The 17,638-nt window shown below is 42.4% G+C and overlaps 1 protein-coding gene across 2 annotated transcripts in view; it reads right to left on the minus strand.

The window, feature by feature from the left end:
• Window positions 1–1,412: 1,412 nt before the first annotated feature.
• FKBP6 (FKBP prolyl isomerase family member 6 (inactive)) overlaps window positions 1,413–17,638 on the minus strand; it is a 34,819-nt gene continuing 18,593 nt past the window's right edge. Inside the window, exons 4-8 of one of the 2 annotated variants that reach the window (XM_073670752.1) lie at window positions 15,630–15,832; window positions 12,467–12,586; window positions 4,581–4,775; window positions 2,012–2,121; window positions 1,413–1,692 (exon numbers count right to left, since the gene is read on the minus strand). In XM_073670752.1, the coding sequence (XP_073526853.1) occupies window positions 1,608–1,692; window positions 2,012–2,121; window positions 4,581–4,775; window positions 12,467–12,586; window positions 15,630–15,832 (713 nt within the window). In that variant the 3' untranslated portion in view covers window positions 1,413–1,607. The remainder of the gene's footprint in view (window positions 1,693–2,011; window positions 2,122–4,580; window positions 4,776–12,466; window positions 12,587–15,629; window positions 15,833–17,638) is intronic. The other variant, XM_073670753.1, reaches the window with a different exon arrangement.

The raw sequence follows: 17,638 nt of genomic DNA on the forward strand, positions 1-17,638 counted from the left end.
ATCATTCCAGGGGATGCTTGGTAGAGAAGGATCTTAATGGGTCAGAGGGTCAGTAATTCCATGTTTCGTCTTCCCCTAGACACATGGGAACAATATCCGAGCAGAATACCAAGGCGGCTGCCATATTTAACGTGAAGTATAAGTATGTCACCTCCATGTATACCAGAAGTGACGTAAATGGAACGCAATGCCAAATGTTGCTAAACTCGGTCGCGCCCAAGAACACGCCCGCCAGGTATGAGGAGTCCATCCTGATCGCACAATGCATTCCACAGCCTCAGATGGGCAGAGCGCGGCTCCTATCTTAAAGCTGCAGCCACATATTAATAGAAAAGGGGGAATCACCTCATACACTGGGCATTGACAGAAAGCTGCCAATCAGTGGTCAGATGGGGTTATACAGAGAAGTAGACTATGCAGCACCAGACACCTAGTCCTGTAGTGATAATCTCAATAAAAAACTGATTTTATTAAAACGACAACACACAGCCTAGTCATAGACACATCACTGGAATTAGCATCTCTGCCCCTACATCATGCTGCTCTCAGATTGCATAGCAAAAACCTGCTGGCCAATTCCCTCTAATATAATACATGTATCTCCCTTATGGTTCAGCTTGCATCCTATATGTAACTGTCTCTGCAGTATGGGATCAGCAATGGAGAAGTTGGTCATATAGAATCATTGATTGACAGGATAGCACAGGGAATATAGAGGCAAGAGACTGCAATGAGTAGTCACATAAGAAGCAAGATGGCCACGAAGTGACCAATGAAGATTGTATAGTAGGCCACAATAATGATGCATTGTGTAATATGATCCCTGGATAATATAGTAGCATCACAGGAGATGAGATCTGAAGAAAAGTCATGAACAAGATGTGAAAACTTTCTACGCAGAAATTAACCAGCAGTGTTGTTTTGTTTTTTAAATCCACAGCATGTCAATTCCAGTAGTGGATTCATTGAAGATTTGTGGTAGATTTTCTCATTTTTATTGTCAAACACTAGACTCACCTGCCCAGGCCCTGCCACGGAAATACTCTTCTGGTCCTCTGCACACTAACATCACATGGGTGCAGAGATCTGAAGGTGACCAGAGAAGCCAGGAGATGCACGTATATTTCTATTCATTTTGTCTTAGCATTTCCGTGGAAATTTTCTGCAGCAATTTCCCTATGTGTAAATGCATTTGTATGTCTGGATTCCTGCTATGTCTCACTTCTTGAAAAGCTGGAGGTCTCTAGAACATGCAACTCTGGTATATTGTTCGTTGGACATAATAGCACAGTCTACTACCTCAGAAAAGAAATAAATCAAAAAATTTGATTAATCAACCTCTAATATTTAGTTGGTTCTTCCAAAAAAGGACCAGAACTACAATCCTAGAAACCAAACACTGTTCAACAAGAACAGCAGGCTTTATTATTCTCATAAAGCATAAAACTATATTGCATACAGTTTTTCAGTATTAATGCAATAAATAAGACAAACAATCAGTAATACTTTGTTATACAAGAGCAAATAAAAATTCACAAAACATGTTGTCATTCTGGCCACCAACGAGCGGCAAAAGAGAGGGGCAGAAAAATCAACGGCTGTCTCCATTAATGATGCATGGCTGGGGAGGACTGAGGAGCAAACATACGGACACACATCTGCCTCTGATCATCCATGTACTCCTTGTAACAACTGTAAAACAGAACGATAGGTAATATTTATCAGGATTGTCCTCTGCACACCACGCTCCACCACAGATTACTATGTACATAGGTGGTGATGGGCCACAGAGGCCCTGTACACATTCGGTATGTCCGCCACTTAGGGTCTTAGTCTGCAGATCTACTGTATTTAATATTCTTCCTTGAAGTTTCCTGGTCACTTATTGGATCTGCTGTTATTCCAAATCAACTCAAATTTTGCTCTATTTGCACTTCAAAGCCACGTTGAGCCTTGATAAAATTCAATCTCTGCATACAAATTCCTTATATTCTAAAATGATAAGTAATACCTTGACAACCTCTTCAGCTCACTGTTAATTTCCAGATTAAATGGTTCCAACTTTTGAGCCCTCAGAAGGAAGGTCCGTGCCTCCTCATACTCTCTCAACTCAAGACAAGCCTAAGACAGGACGAGATCTAAACATTAGTCCTCAGGTCATCTAAACGTACAGAGCAGAGTTTCTAACTGCAGTAAGAAAAATCGATTTTGTTGTTGGAACTTCCCATTTTAAAGAGCAGCTAAACTTTTGGAGAACTTTTTATATGTTATAGGCCCTTTAAAGGCCCTGTTCTCACGTTCAGTATTTCGTCAGTATTTTACCTCAGTATGTGTAAGCCAAAACCAGGAGTGGAGCAATCAGAGGAAAAGTATAATAGAAAGACGTCACCACTTCTGTATTTATCACCCACTGCTGGTTTTGGCTTACAAATACTGATGTAACATACTGACCGAACACTGAACGTGTGAATGTGGCCAAAGAACAACAAAATTTTCTTTTTTTTTTAATTTTTTTTTTTTTGTATAATATTGTTCAGAATACAAAGCTGTGACACCTTGCAAATCATGCAATTTGCTTTCATTCCTGTAAAAAAAAGAAAAAATAAATAATATTTGTATGCCAAGTTTCTTCCGCACCCTGCTTTTTCCCAAGCTATTTGCCTGCTATGAGCTGCATTGATATCAGAGTATACTCATTTGGAGTACAGATGATGGCAGTGTAAGGTTCAGCACCCGTGTATCACTAACTTTGGGGATACGGTGCTGCAGGAGAGGTGGCCGTGCATGGCTCTTTCACTTGCTCTCTACATCTTCGTTTTTGAGGAGATCGATGCGGGTCCTAGCATTTGTGCCTGCATATATCAGACATTTATAGCATAAACATCCCAGACAGTACAACCCCATTAAAGGGAAACTGTAAACCTGTTGACACCATGGTAGACAGTGGGTGCAGTTAAGGATAACCTGTCACCAGGTCAAATGTTTTTGCCCTTTAATGATTCCCACTGCTCCTGAGTATTCGTTTTGTATTTTTCTTTTTAAAATCCACCATGCGGGTCCAGAGATAAGAACCTTTATATTTAGCGGTAATTTTTATGGTCTTTACAATGAGCCGGTGCTCACGGGATTCTTTTGGGCCGTATCTTTAGGCTGCTCTGTATTATTACCCTGTGAGCCACATCCACTCGCAAAGAACATAAAAATTAGCACTAGGTAAAAAGGCCCATATCTGTGAATAAGTAGTGCAGATGTAAATGTATGGATACTCCAAATCATTCTTTGCCCCTGTCGCAAAGGGTTAATATCCAGAACACCTGCCTGTTCAGAAGCAACTTTCTCCTATCACCATCTGTTAGTTTGTTTTTTAACACTTTCAAAGCAACTGATTTTAATCCCAGCAGATCTCCATAATGATTATGGAAGGGGGCAAAAAAAACAAGAAAGTGCTCCTTTAATATGACAGGTCCCATTTTGAAACACCACAAAAACTATAGCAAAAACACAAAACTAATGGCATCCTGTCATATTATCACTTTCGACATTTCTAACAAATATTTACACGTGTCCATTATTAGCAATTATGAAAATAGCGCCATATAGCTGCTTTCAGACGTCATAATGTAGAAATATTTTAGCCCCCCATAATATTCTCAATATCACTGTGCTGGCTTAAAGCAGCCTTAGTCAGACATCAGGGTTTGGTTTTTTTTGCGAAGAAGAAAAATAATATTGGATCAACTTTAGAGATGAAAAATAATTTTCATCCATTTGTGGTATGTGTGTTAATTTTTACACATTAGTATGGTATCTGTTTTTCTAGTATGCAAAAAAAGATTTCTGTACTTCTTCAACCTAATAAAATAGTAAAAAAAAAAACAGCACTGGAAGACTCTGAGGATACAGTCTGTAACCCTCACATCTGTAAAGACGCAAAGCAGTTAAAAGAAATGACCTGACCATACTTCTGGCGACTTCTGCTTGGAAGTCGCTCACTATTTTACTATTTTATTTTATACATACAAGTTAAAAAATATAAAAATGCAGCAAAAACAGAAAAGATGCATCTGGAAAGAGTCTTCTGCTTCAGAAACTCGACTGGTTCGCCTGAGGTTAAAAGACGCCGTGCGGACATACCCTTTCATGGCATCTGAGCACATGTTTTCTATCTAGCACAGGCTATCTCTGCATGTGTCATAGATGTCTAACAGGCATGACACTTGCAGGCGCGACAACAATGAATGAAACGCCGAGCACGCCAAAATACTTGGCGAGCACCCGAGCGTGCTCGCCAAAAGGGTTAATGAGGCGTACTCGCTCATCACTAGTGGTGACGTGTTTTTAATATTATACTTTTCCTCTGACTGTTCCACTCCTGGTTTTGGCTTACAAATACTGATGTAAAATACTGACCAAATACTGAATGTGTGACCGTGGCCTAAGGCCTTAGGGAGAGCAAGTTCAGCATTTTGTACAGTAGGGGTTAATGATCATTATTCAGGACCTATTTGTAGTATCTTTAATCTACTGTCCAGATAGTGGCGCTGCACACAGGCACCAATGTTTTCTTCACAAATACATACCTGTCCACAGCGAAACAAAGCTTTTACATTTTTATTGTCTATTGCTAAAGCCTTCTCTCCCCATGTCAGAGTCTTAGAAGGATGCTCCAGCTTCAGATATGCAAGTGCCAGGTTCAGGTACACAAGCAGACGAGCGGCATTAAGCTGTGGATTCTGGTCCTCTGAAGTGGCTTCACAAAAAAGACATGAGGAAGCCTGTTGTATGGGAAAATGCAATAGTTTTACATAACAACAGATAATAAAAAGGTTGTCTAGCAAATACAACTCATCAGCGATCTTCAGAAAATTATCAATAAAAAGAGATTTTTGGTAGTCACCATAAAATCTCTTTCTCGTAGCCTTCACTTGAGGACACAGGAGACCATGGGTGTATGCTGCTACCGCTATGAGGTTGACACACAAAAAAAAGAGCTTCTCCTCGAAGGTTACAACTGCTTACTGGAACCAAGACAATCAGTAAGTGAGGAAACAGTAGAAGTAACATAGTAAAGGAAATACAACAGTGGCCCAACAGACGCACAAAGGGAAGGGGGAAGGGTGCTGTCCCCCAATGAAGGCTAGGAGAAAGATTTTCCGCGAGTACCAAAAATCTTCTTTTCTCTCTTGCTTCATTGGGGGACACAGGAGACCATGAGCCGTCCAAAACAAAAGTCCCAAGGGTGGGAAAACAGAGAGAACCAGTAAATGCAAGAAAACAAAAGCAATTGCCTTAGGTCGAAACCCAAGCGACTGCCGCTTGTCGCCCCTTTCTACTCAGACTTGCATGAACTCTGTAAAACTTGGACAAAGGACAAGGTTGCAGCCTTGCAAAACTGCAACACAGAGGCTTGATAACAAATGTCCCAGAAAGCCCCCAATTGCTCGTATGGATCAAGATGGAACTCTGGGGGAGGGCGCTCTGTCCTTTGTCCGATAAATGTCTGTCCTATTCCTGATCTAAGGGTCCTGACTTTTAGCTGAGATGAATCTGTGCTACAGTAAATTTATCACTTAAACATGAACCATGTATGAGGGAGTCAGAGTCGTGGAGTCGGTGGCAAGGAAATTGAGGAGTTGGAGGTTTGGCTTACTGACTCCACAGCCCTGGCTGCCAGTTCTGAAACTCATCTAATGAAAGAGCTTGCCACCAGAAAAGCAACCTTTCAGGAGAGAAGAAGCAGAGAAATATCTGAAATAAGTTGGAAGGGAGAGCCTTGTAAGGTATTCCATACCAGACTGAAGTCCCACGGATCCATGGGGGGGCAATAGGGAGAAACCGAATGGGCCACATCACCTATCACTTGAGAGAACCAAGAGTCTAACCAGATTCAAGGCCTAACTGTAAAAAGGCCAGAAGGGATGGGAGAGAAAATGGAATGGGAGCAGTATGGTTGGACTCACAATACCGGAAAAAAACCTTCCAGGTATGATGGTAGATACTAGTAGATGAGGGCCTTAAAATTGAGAACTGAGAATTCTGGTGGAAGAGGGGACCCTGGGAATGCAGGTCTAGACGATCTGGGAGTTTCCAAGGGGTATCTTCTGAGGAAGTCCGGAGCTATGAATAAAGAAGGGATCGCCTTCCACTTTGATCTCAATCAACCTTGGTAAAAGAGGCAAAGGAAGGGGGGATGGGAGGTGACAGATATGGGAAAACAAATTGGGTCCAGGAGATAGCCAGCGCATCGGAGTTGATCGGTAGTGGATCGCGAGATCTGGATACAAACATAGGTACTTTGTTGTTCAGTCTGGAAGCCATCAGATCGATGTCTGAAGTGCCCCACCATAGACAGATATGGTCAATGGCAGCTGGGTGCAGGGACCACTTTCCCAGTTAGACCTTTGCGGCTTAGGAAATTGGCAGCCTAGTTGTTGACTCTGGGTATACGTACTGCCAGTATTGCTCGGGCCTTGTGTTCCGGAAAAGAAGATGGCTGCCCACTCTGAAAAGATTCCCTGGAGGGAGCGCTCAGTGATGCTGAAGAAAATCTGTTGGATATGGATAATCTGTTGACAGCGTGGTCGACAAGATGGGGCTGGCTTGAAGAAAGGCCTTTTCTTTTCTTGTGGTACAGATAGTTTTTCCTGTTAGGCAGGGCTGTGGAGTTGGTAAGCCAAACTTCCGACTCCCTCATACATGGCTCATGTTTAAGTGATAAATTTACTGTAGCACAAATTCATCTCAGCTAAAAGTCTAGACCCTTAGGTCAGGAATAGGACATTTCATTACTTTCCAAAATTCTATTGAAACAAATATTGCCTACAAACTGCATTGAACTACTGTACCCAATTTATTATATATTTTAGGAGTTGGAGTCGGTCCATTTTATACCGACTCCACCAAAATGGACACCGACTCCGAGTCCACGACTCAGACTCAACAGCCCTGCTGTTAGGGGCCCCACCTGAGGAAAATTGGTGAAAGGAACTAAATTTAAGAGTTCTCTGGCCAGAAAGTGGGCATCTGGGCTTGGGTTGAGGAAGCAAGGTGCTTTTCCCGCCGATGGCATCAGACCTGAGCTAATCTAATTGGGTTCTAAAGAGGCGAGAACCCTGGAAGGGAAGGCCGGTGAGAGATTTTTTGGATGCAGAATCCGCATTCCATGCTTTAAGCCATAGGATCCTACGAATGGCCATGATGTTACTTGAAGCTTGAGCAGAGCAATGGGTGACACCAAGGGAAGCAGAGAGAAGGTACTTTTCAGAGTGAACAATCTGATCTGTAAGGTCGGCTAGTTCTGGGGCGCCAGAGATAAGTGTTGTAAGTGCTTTGCCCAGGCAGTGACGGACTTAAATACCCAGGAAAAGGCAAAGGCTGGGCACAGGGCTGAGCCCGCGACTTTGAAAACTGACTTGGACAGGGACTCAATGTGTCCATCTGTAGGGTCAAAGCGGTGGTCCAATTCCTGAACTGTGTGAGCTTCAGGAGAGGGAGTGCAGGAAGGGGAGCCCATCTTGGAGGAGGCAGGAGAGGAAGGAGACATGGAAGAAGAACTCGTTCAAGGCCAATTTTTGGATCTCTTATGTGATCTGCCATGTTGACGTGGAGTAACTGGTGGGTCTAAGCCACCTTGGGAAGTGGTCAGAGTACCAGGGGCGAAAGAAAGGTTAGGCAGACCCTCTATGACAGAAACTAGTTTCTGTGAAACCTTGTTTAAGTCAGCAACAGACTGGGAGAAAGAAATAGCCCGTTCAGGAGGAGATTTTATTGTGTGCAGTGAGGAACTCCAATGCGGCGTGCAGCGGTGAGTCGTTGCAATGGGAACAGCAGAGAGCTGAAGGTTGACCTCTGGGAAATTTTCACTTGCAGGAAGAACCAGTTAAATGCAAAACTAGAGAGAGCTGAGCAGGTTGGCAAGAGCGATCTTCTCTGGGCTTAGGCATAGTGAAAAAGAAAGGAAGAGAAAGAAGAGTCCCAGGAGCGGAAGCTGCTAAGGAGGAGCAGTGTCATGCCTGATGCAGCAGAGCCTAACCTGTCATGAACATGTGGAAGAGACAAAATGGTGAATGTGGCAGGCCAGAGAGAATATACTGGTGAGGTGTACTCTGCAGGAGAAGATAGTGCCGTCCCGGGAACAAGAGGGCAGAAGAGGAAAGTGGGTTATAAAGGGGTTGGCAGCACAGGTGCAAAATACTGAAGCAAACATCCACTCACAAACCAACCAATTCATAGAGGAGGTGGCTGTGTAGTATTAAAGATGCAAACAGATTAGGCTTGCATAGAACGCTAGTCACACAGATATGTGTGATGCACAGTGTCTAGCTTAAAGCCAATTGATGACGCCCACACTATTAGATCAGACTGGCTGCACAGCACTATATAAGTGCACCCTACAAGACAGATGTCCTAATAGACCCAACCAACAAAGCGAGAGCACAGAGCCGCGGAGCACACCAAAAACTGCCAGAGAGCGCCAGAAAACCCTGGGAGGGGTACAGGAGCCCCTACTGCCCTAGGAAAATCTGGAAAAGTAGATCAATATTGCCTGAAGATGGAGGATTCTGACACTATCTTTGCAGAAATTGGAGATGGTCTTCAGGGGTCACTGGGAACGACTTCGCTGGGGCTGGGTACTGTCGTTCTTCCAAGCGTGTACTTCGCTATGGTGGACGAGCAGGCCAGAGATAAAGGCAAGGACCATCCGCCTAGTCACCCAAATGCTCTTCATTGCATTAGGGGTTAGGTTTTTGACAAGTAGACCAAAGCGGATACAGTGTGTCATTTCCAGCACTGTGCTCTCATTCTCTAGGTGGAGTGACAGAGTGGCATGTCCGCTCTGTTTCCCAGGCAAAAGGGATCCTTTCAGTAAGAAAAAATGGATGACAACAAAAAACCTAAAGAAGAAATGGATATGGAAAACAGACCAGTGTCTGCCTCCTACTGACAATAAACTAAAAATGACTAGCTTAGTCCCAGTTGGCGGGCAGGGCTGGTGTTGGGGAAAGACTCTGGGCAATTGCCCAGAGCCCCCATACACAGTGGGACCCACTGCCTGTGACCTCATAAGATAGTTGGTAACTGTTTGGTGGAAGTCCGACTTCTGGAACCCGCACCAATCGTCAGCACTGGGAATGCCTGACAGCCGATTCATTCATTCTCCAGAAGGCTGCCAGACAAAGCCGAGGACAGAGGTCGGCAGCCCCACAGGAGACTAATGGAGCGCAGGTTGCATATGTGAACTGCCACTTCATTCTAATAGGCATAAAAGTTTCCTGTTCTGCCGTTCGGTGCAGGCCCCAGTGGTCGGACCCCACAAATCAATAACTTATCACCTATTCTGTGGATAGGGAATCATAACGCGTTTAAGTGAATCTTCTGACTTGTCCAGCTCCGCTCATTGTTGCATCGGGAGGTGACATGAGCTAATGAGGTCACATCTAAACAAACACGGTGGGATGCATGATTGTCAGGTATCATTCACATGTCTTATTTCACAGGCTATGGTTGGTGGAAGTACTGGTAATATCCTAATGTGGGTGAAGAATTTGGGGCCCACTTGATCCGAAACCAGCCCTGTAGGTGAGTGCAACATGATAAGTAAAAGCTAACTTTTTCTCTTGGTGTCAGACTCCTATTGGCAGTAGCATACACGAATGGTATCCTGTGTCCCCCAATTAAGTGAGAAAAGAGGGTTCTGAGTCCTGTTTGAATGACGTGGTGTTTGTGATAAGTTATCATTATAGAATACCTCTAAGGGCTGCGTCAGACGTCTGTGAAAAATCAGTCCGAGTAAGGACTGCACGCATGGAATGGCAGCAGGTCTCCTGACCCAAGCGTGACAGATTCATACATGTCTATGAGGCTGTGATGCTCGGGTCAGGAGAGCCACGGCCAGTCTGTGCTCAAACTGATTTACACGTACAACTGAAGCAGCCCTTAGGCTAAGTTCAGAAAGAGCACTAAAAATCTAGTCCATCATGTCCACAAATTGCAGAAGTGCCTGGCTGTGTGCTCGTATGTGTGTCTTTAAATCGGTTCAGACTAGTGAATGCTGTGATTTTTTTTCCCCACACAAACCCGAGTTTTGTGTGGGAAAGTCACCATGTGCACTGGATCAAAGGCTAACATTGGTCCATGTGCTCTGTGTTGAGAACATGGACGGTACACAAGGACCAAAAATACGTTTGTTGAACATATCCTTTGACTGTATTAATTCACTTGAAGAAAATAAACTATAATCCATGTATTGTATGCAAATAGTCTTTAACAAAGAACATTGAAAAAAAAAAAAATAATAATTGAAAGGAGTTGTCCAGGCTTGGGAAAAAAAGTCTGCAGTCACTCTATGTGACTGTAGAATGCTGAATCTTTACAGCATGTGGTGTGCACGCTGTCACCATTCTCAGATATTCCCTGTGCTATTCAGTGGTCACATGCAGACTAGACTTATTCTGATTTTCAATAGAAATTGAGAGAAGCTAGATAAGACTAGTCAGTACGTGATCTCAAAGTATGCATACACAATGTCATGTGACCACTCACAACAGGTATACTGGGGAATGGGGACAGAGTGTGTACTATATGCTGTCACGACTCAGCATCCTACAGTCACGTAGAGTGGCAGCAGACATTTGTCCCAAGCCTGGAAAAGCCCTTTATGTAGCATCATAAAAAAACCTCATTGAACAGACAAATAAAGGTGCACGGAAGGAGTTTATATTGGAGAAACTATGCAAAGGTTGCAAACGAGAATGAATTTACACAGACACACAATTAAGAATGAACTGAATACATCTGTGGGAAAACATTTCTCTGGCCGGGGTCACTGTATGAAAGATCTAAAAGTTTTAATACTAAAAGGTCACTTCAAGGGCAACAGAGAGAGAAAAATTTGGGAATTCAAATTGATAAGGATGTTCAATTCACTGACAACAGGACTAAATATAACACCTGGCTTTATGACTCACTACATGGACACAATTCACACCTCCAGATAATTAAACATTCCCAAGGCCTCTCATTTTGCAACAAAAAAAACTAATTTGCTCTCCCTAACTTATCTGTAGGAGGCATGACAACTTACACCTCATGAACAAATGTCTTGTTGTAACATCTCTCAAATGCTGTGCTTTTTGTCTTATGAATTCATTTGTAATCTTGCCTCAAGAAGGAGCCTCTGTGCTCTGAAAGCTTGCATATATATATATTTTCTGGTTAGCCAATAAAGGTATCACCCCAAGAATACTTTTGTCATACAAGTATTTACATCGATTTTTCTGGCTAACACGGTACCACAATATAACTTTGTATTGTACAACATGTTTGGTGAAGAAGTTTAAGAAAATGTAATTTGCCTGTTGAGCTCTTCATCTCACACACCTACAATACATCTCGCCAAAAGTCAGCCGGCTGCAGAACTTTCCACACTGCTCTGCTTACATCAAACACTATCACCCCACTTTCCACCCCTTTTTTGTGTTTTTTGTGTTTCAGACAAAAATTATAGCGATCTGGAGGTTGCTAAATAGTAAGTGGTGATTCATCAGCTGTCACCACAATCCTGTAGTTAAACCATTTGAAATTTTGTGACTTTAGCATGTTTATGCCAGTCCTGCCAAATTATTGAAAAGTGGGCATCATAATTAAAGGGGTTGTCTACTATTCAGACAGTCCCTTCTTGATCACTATATTTCCCCCCATATAAAATAATAACAGCTATTTTCAATTCCAACGCCATTTCAGCAACATGTCTGCTCGGTCTCCCAGGGCTCCTGTGACGTTCTGTCACCACAGACCTGCAGCCAATCAGTGGCCACTTCACTCTCACCTTCTTTGGACAAAACTGAGATCCCAAGGAAGTCAGAGGGCAGCCGCAGCTCTCAGTTCTTGTTTCCTTCGTTCCGTGCCAAGGAAGTGAGTTAAGCGGCTGCTGAATGTTATGTCACTGCGAGCCCTGCAGCCAATCAGCAGGAGCTTCACTCACTTACTTACTTGGGACGCAACGGAGAAAAGAAAAACAAAGAGCATGGGCTGTTCTCTGACTTCCGGATGTCAGTTTTGTTCGAAGGAGGTGGGAGAGAAGCCAGCACTAATTGGCTGCAGGGCTGTCATGAAATAATGTCACACAAGCCCACAGGAGAGCAGGGCGCGGACGTTGCTGGAACGGCACCGGGGGCAAGTATAGATGTTATTTTACATGGGGAAAATATAGTGATTTCAAAGGGGTTGTCCGAGTGGTGGACACTAGAGTAGCGTAAATTACGACAGGACAATGAACATTTCTTGCGGTGCGCACATCAGCTGAAAGATGTGCCAAGTTAAGTGAGATGCTCAAAACTCTTAATGAATTTGTCACATCTTACTTCAGCACTCTGTTCACCGACACCGGTGTCCAAAACGCCAGTCTTGGAGAATGGCGGACTATGTATCCTTGTAGCCATCCTACTGAAAGGAGAGTTCAGCTTACCCGCTTATACCTATTTTTGGCATCATAAAACCTGTTCCGTTTGAAGAGGTAGTTTCCAAACTGCCTTTCGGTAGTTGCAATTTTCAGGACCTTTTCAAGGGGAAAAGTCGACTGTTGGTGCTGCAAAAAAAAAAAAGAGGCTCTTCTCTTCTTACATAGGCATTAATGAAAGAACATATACACTGTGTTCCAAATTATTATGCAAATAATATTCTCAGATTTTCCCAAATTACCTATATGAATTGCAGTCATTGTAATTTTCCAGTCAAATAACTAGTAGAGTACAATTGAAAGGTTTTTGTACAAACTGCCTATGATAACAGTATATTTTTAGAAAAATAAAAAACTCAAACTGCACTCAAAATGCATGTTCCAAATTATTATGCACAGCAGAGTTTTCAACCTTTTCATTTTAATAAAGAACAAAAAAATGGTCATTTTTGAAATTATAAGCATTAGCAGGTTATTACAAACTGAAATCAAACAGTTTTCAACTCAAAACTTTATTCTAGGTGATGTTACATTTGCACATAGGACCCCTTGTTCGAAAGGAGCTTCTGAACTCTCTCGTCCATTGAATTTGTCAGGTTTTGGATGGTTTCTGCTTCTAATTGTTTTGCATGAGGACAGAATACCCTCCCAGAGCTGTTGCTTAGATGTGAACTGCCTCCCGCCATCATAGACACTCCTTTTGATAATGCTCCATGGTTCTCAATGGGGTTGAGGTCAGGGGAGCATGGGTGCCACACCATAAGTTTGTCCCCTTTTATGCCCATATCAGCCAGAGATGCAGATGTGTTATGTGCAGCATGAGACGGGGCATTATCATGCATGAAAATGATCTTGCTGCAGAATGCACGGTTCTTCTTCTTGAACCATGGAAGGAAGTGCTGTTTGAGAAACTCAACATACATTATGGAGTTCATCTTTACCCCTTCAGGGATCCTAAAAGGGCCGACAATCTCTCTCCCCATGATTCCAGCCCAAAACATTACTCCACCTCCTCCTTGTTGGTGCCGTAGCCGTGTTTGCATGGGGTGTCCATCAACCAGCCATCCTCCACTCCATCCATCTGGACCATCGAGATCATTTCATGCATGATAATGCCAAGTCTCATGCTGCACATAACACATCTGCATCTCTGGCTGCTATGGGCATAAAAGGGGACAAACTTATGGTGTTAGTAGTAAAATCTCGGCACACCAATAGCTGATTATTAGTTAATTTATATTATAGCAGTCCACATCAAACGTTTCGGTCCTTTTACAGACCTTCGTCAGTGTACTGCAGGTAAAGAGAAAAGTATAACAGATTCATTAATATGCATGGGTCAAAATTGGAAATAAAATGCGAAGTATCACATTGGATCAACAGAGTGCCTATGCATGTATGTACATTTAACATGGACAAAGGTTCACAGTATTACAAAGCATATCAGACATGGTATGTAAGCAGTCATGGTATATAGACATAACAAAGGAGGTAGTAACGTACCCTGATGCTATTGAGATTGGGAGAGGAAGGAGGAATGAGGAACGCAGTGTCCTTGGAGGGATGTCCAGTGGATATGATGTACAAGGTGAGTAAGAATAGGGTATTCTAAGGGGTGTGGAAGTTACCTGGTTAATCCTGCATACCTGGTGCACTGTGCAGATGCCTCTCCAGACAGACAAACGCGATATCCACCGCTTGTAAAAGGTCTGCTGGTGAGGAGAGTGGCGTGCAGGAAGATTTAGAAGGGGGGCGGGCTTAAGGACAGGGGAATGGCCAATGCCTGATCGCCCGAGTGCTCGGCAGCGTGTGTCTTCAGGTGACGTCACAGGAAGTGACGTAGCAAACTTCAGGAAGCGAACGTGATTGGCCGGAGCGCGCGCATGCTCAGAACCTTGCGTGTCACAGAGTGTGACGATGCGTTCCACCAGGTGGGAGGCATTTGGTACAGGAATGTGGAAGCGTTTCACCTTGTGTGGGAGAGGAGCTGTGGATTGCATACGAAGTAGAAGGGGAGGAGGCAGGGGAGAGTTGAGCGGAGGCCCTGATGTTGATCTATAATAAAGAACAAATGTTTGTATATAATGCATGCTAAACAGATAATATAACACCAGGAAACCCCAACATAATTCGTGCAACAGCATCCTTATGGTGTCAATTTAGACATAATTATGAGTTCACACTCTCGAGTATGCGAGTTCACATAAATGACAGGAGGGCATAGTCCTTGTTAAGTCCTCTGGGGGCTAAGGACTGTAGTTCATGTATCCAAAAGGCTTCTCGTTGTTTTAATTTTTGGATGCGGTTGCCGCCGCGACGGGGTTGCTGGACGTGCTCAATTATCTGGAACTTCAATTGCGCGACACTGTGTCCTGATGTGTGAAAGTGATGAGGAATGGGTAGTAATAACTGTTTACATCTGATGGTGGATTTGTGTTTCGATATTCTGTCTTTGATGGGTTGTGTCGTCTCGCCTACATATACCAGACCACAAGGGCATTTAATGAGATAGACCACAAAGCTTGTGTCGCATGTAAAGAAACCTTTTATCGGGTATCTCTTGCCCTGGTCTATCTTCAAACTTATGGTGTGGCACCCATGCTCCCCTGACCTCAACCCCATTGAGAACCTCTGGAGCAGCATCAAAAGGAGTGTCTATGATGGCGGGAGGCAGTTCACATCTAAGCAACAGCTGGGAGGGTATTCTGTCCTCATGCAAAACAATTAAAGCAGAAACCATCCAAAACCTGACAAATTCAATGGACGAGAGAGTTCAGAAGCTCCTTTCGAACAAGGGGTCCTATGTGCAAATGTAACATCACCTAGAATAAAGTTTTGAGTTGAAAACTGTTTGATTTCAGTTTGTAATAACTGATTATTTCAAAAATGACCATTTTTTTGTTCTTTATTAAAATGAAAAGGTTGAAAACTCTGCTGTGCATAATAATTTGGAACATGCATTTTGAGTGCAGTTTGAGTTTTTATTTTTTTAAAAATATACTGTTATCATAGGCACTTTGTACAAAAACCTTTCAATTGTACTCTAATAGTTATTTGACTGGAAAATTACAATGACTGCAATTCATATAGGTAATTTGGGAAAATCTGAGAAAATATTATTAGCATAATAATTTGGAACACAGTGTAATGTAGTGATTCTTATCATGCTTACCAAAGGTAAATCACAAAATGCATCCGATTCTGCTGTATCCATAAAGTCCAGCATCTCAATCTCAAAAAGCACAGTAGCAGTGGGAGGTATGAGTGGAGGAAATCCCAATGTCCCATATGCATAGTCAGGAGAATAAAGGAACCGAGACAGTTCTCCACGCTGCATGGTCAGCACACTGACCTCCATACCCAAAAGGGTGACATCTGCAAGAAAAAATAAATAAATAATGACCAACATTACAAATGTTAATTATAAATTACAGTTCACAGAAATTTGTGCCATCTGAAGCGTGTAACACTATATTATGTCCAGTGTTTATGTACTGTGGTCTATGAAGAACAGAATGTACATCACTTATGCTATTGTCATACTAAGACAGAACAGCAAAACTGGTCTATGATCCTGCAATCATACTTTCTTCCATTCCTCACTTGTCCCCACAAATATTAATTTACTATGCAGAACTAGATTTCAATCAGAATCATTTAACAATAAATTGCCCCCCTATCTAAATATTTAGAGGGCAGCATGATGGCTCAGTGGTTAGCACTGCCGTCTTGCGTCTTGAGTTCAAATCCCACCAATGAGTTTGTATGTTCTCCACGGTTGCGTGAGATTCCTCCGGTTTCCTCCCACACTCCAAATAGGGAATTTAGATTTGTGAGTCCCAATGGAGACAGTGATGTTAATGCATGTAAAACGCTGTGGAATAGGATGGCGCTATATATGCAAAGCATAATAAATAGTAGATATTGCTGAAAAAATATCTATACATTTCCATCATTGTTTCTTGGTGGTTTTATTTGTATTTAATTCATGGTGTGGAAAGTCCTATCAAACTTGTAAAATATTTTTTATTCTTTAGTGGTTAAAAAAAAATTCTGAACTTTGTAAAAAAAATAATTTGGTTTTGTCGCCATTTTGTGAGACCCAGAACTTTTTATTCTGCCATCAATGATGTTGTGTGAGGGCTTCTTTTTTTCTGTGTGAAAAGCTGTCGTTTTTATTTATACAATTTTGGGTTACATATAATATTTTAATCGCCTTTTATGTTAGTTCTTGTGCAAAGTGCAAAAACCGAAAAGTGGCAATTTTTTCATTTCTTTTCTAATTGTTTATTACATTTTAATTAGGAAATTGAGCCTGCGATCACTTGATGACCTATTCAATACCCTGCAACACTACAGTATTGCAGTGTATTGTAAAATTGACAGGGGCCTTCTGTAGTCCCCGGTGCCATGGCAATCAATTGCCCCCCCCCAGTTCTTGCGTTGTGGGGGCGTTGATGGCCAGCAGAAGCGACAGCCGCTATATTGCAAAAATTTTCAATGCATCTGTCACACTTGACAGCATCATTTAAGTGTTATATTGTTAGCTCAGATCACATCAGTCACTCTTAGATGGCAGCTATGTAATACAGCGCCTGCGCTTGCTCCATATAGTAATGTATGGTGGCCATTGCCACGGATTTAAAGAAAAATTATGGATTGTTTATGTGATTTAACAAAGTAAAATAACATTTATTTGTGGGACAATTCTGTTAGCAAACAGTGAAAAAATGTCCTAACATATGACTGCAGAATCAGGCTGCACAGTGTTGCTTGTAGCCTGTTCCTATGGAGATGCATGGGTCTGCAGAGTAGCTGTATTCACAAAAAAAGAAATCGGACAGCTTGTAATAGATGCATTTGGGAAAAAAAAAATATATATATTGGTTGCCATGGAAGAAATATCCTTTAGCGGGAAAAGTGGATTCTTAGGCTATGTTCACACTAGGTGTTTTTTTCTGCAGCAAAACCTGATCTCTTGGCAGGAAAGAAGCTGCGTCAAAACCGCAAGACATATGTGAAACCATATTAACCAGAATTACAAATGTAACAGTGGGGGAGGGGAATTGTTCAGGAATAGTTTAACTAAGACACTGGGAGTGCATTAAGTCTGTAGGACACTGTTTATTTTCACACTATGGTCTGCCATTTAGTTGCTCAGGGATTGTTCAATTTCACACC

This window comes from Phyllobates terribilis, unplaced genomic scaffold (assembly GCF_046119375.1).
Source record: "Phyllobates terribilis strain yellow unplaced genomic scaffold, ASM4611937v1 Scaffold_2__4_contigs__length_985480577, whole genome shotgun sequence".
NCBI classification, from domain to species: domain Eukaryota; kingdom Metazoa; phylum Chordata; class Amphibia; order Anura; family Dendrobatidae; genus Phyllobates; species Phyllobates terribilis.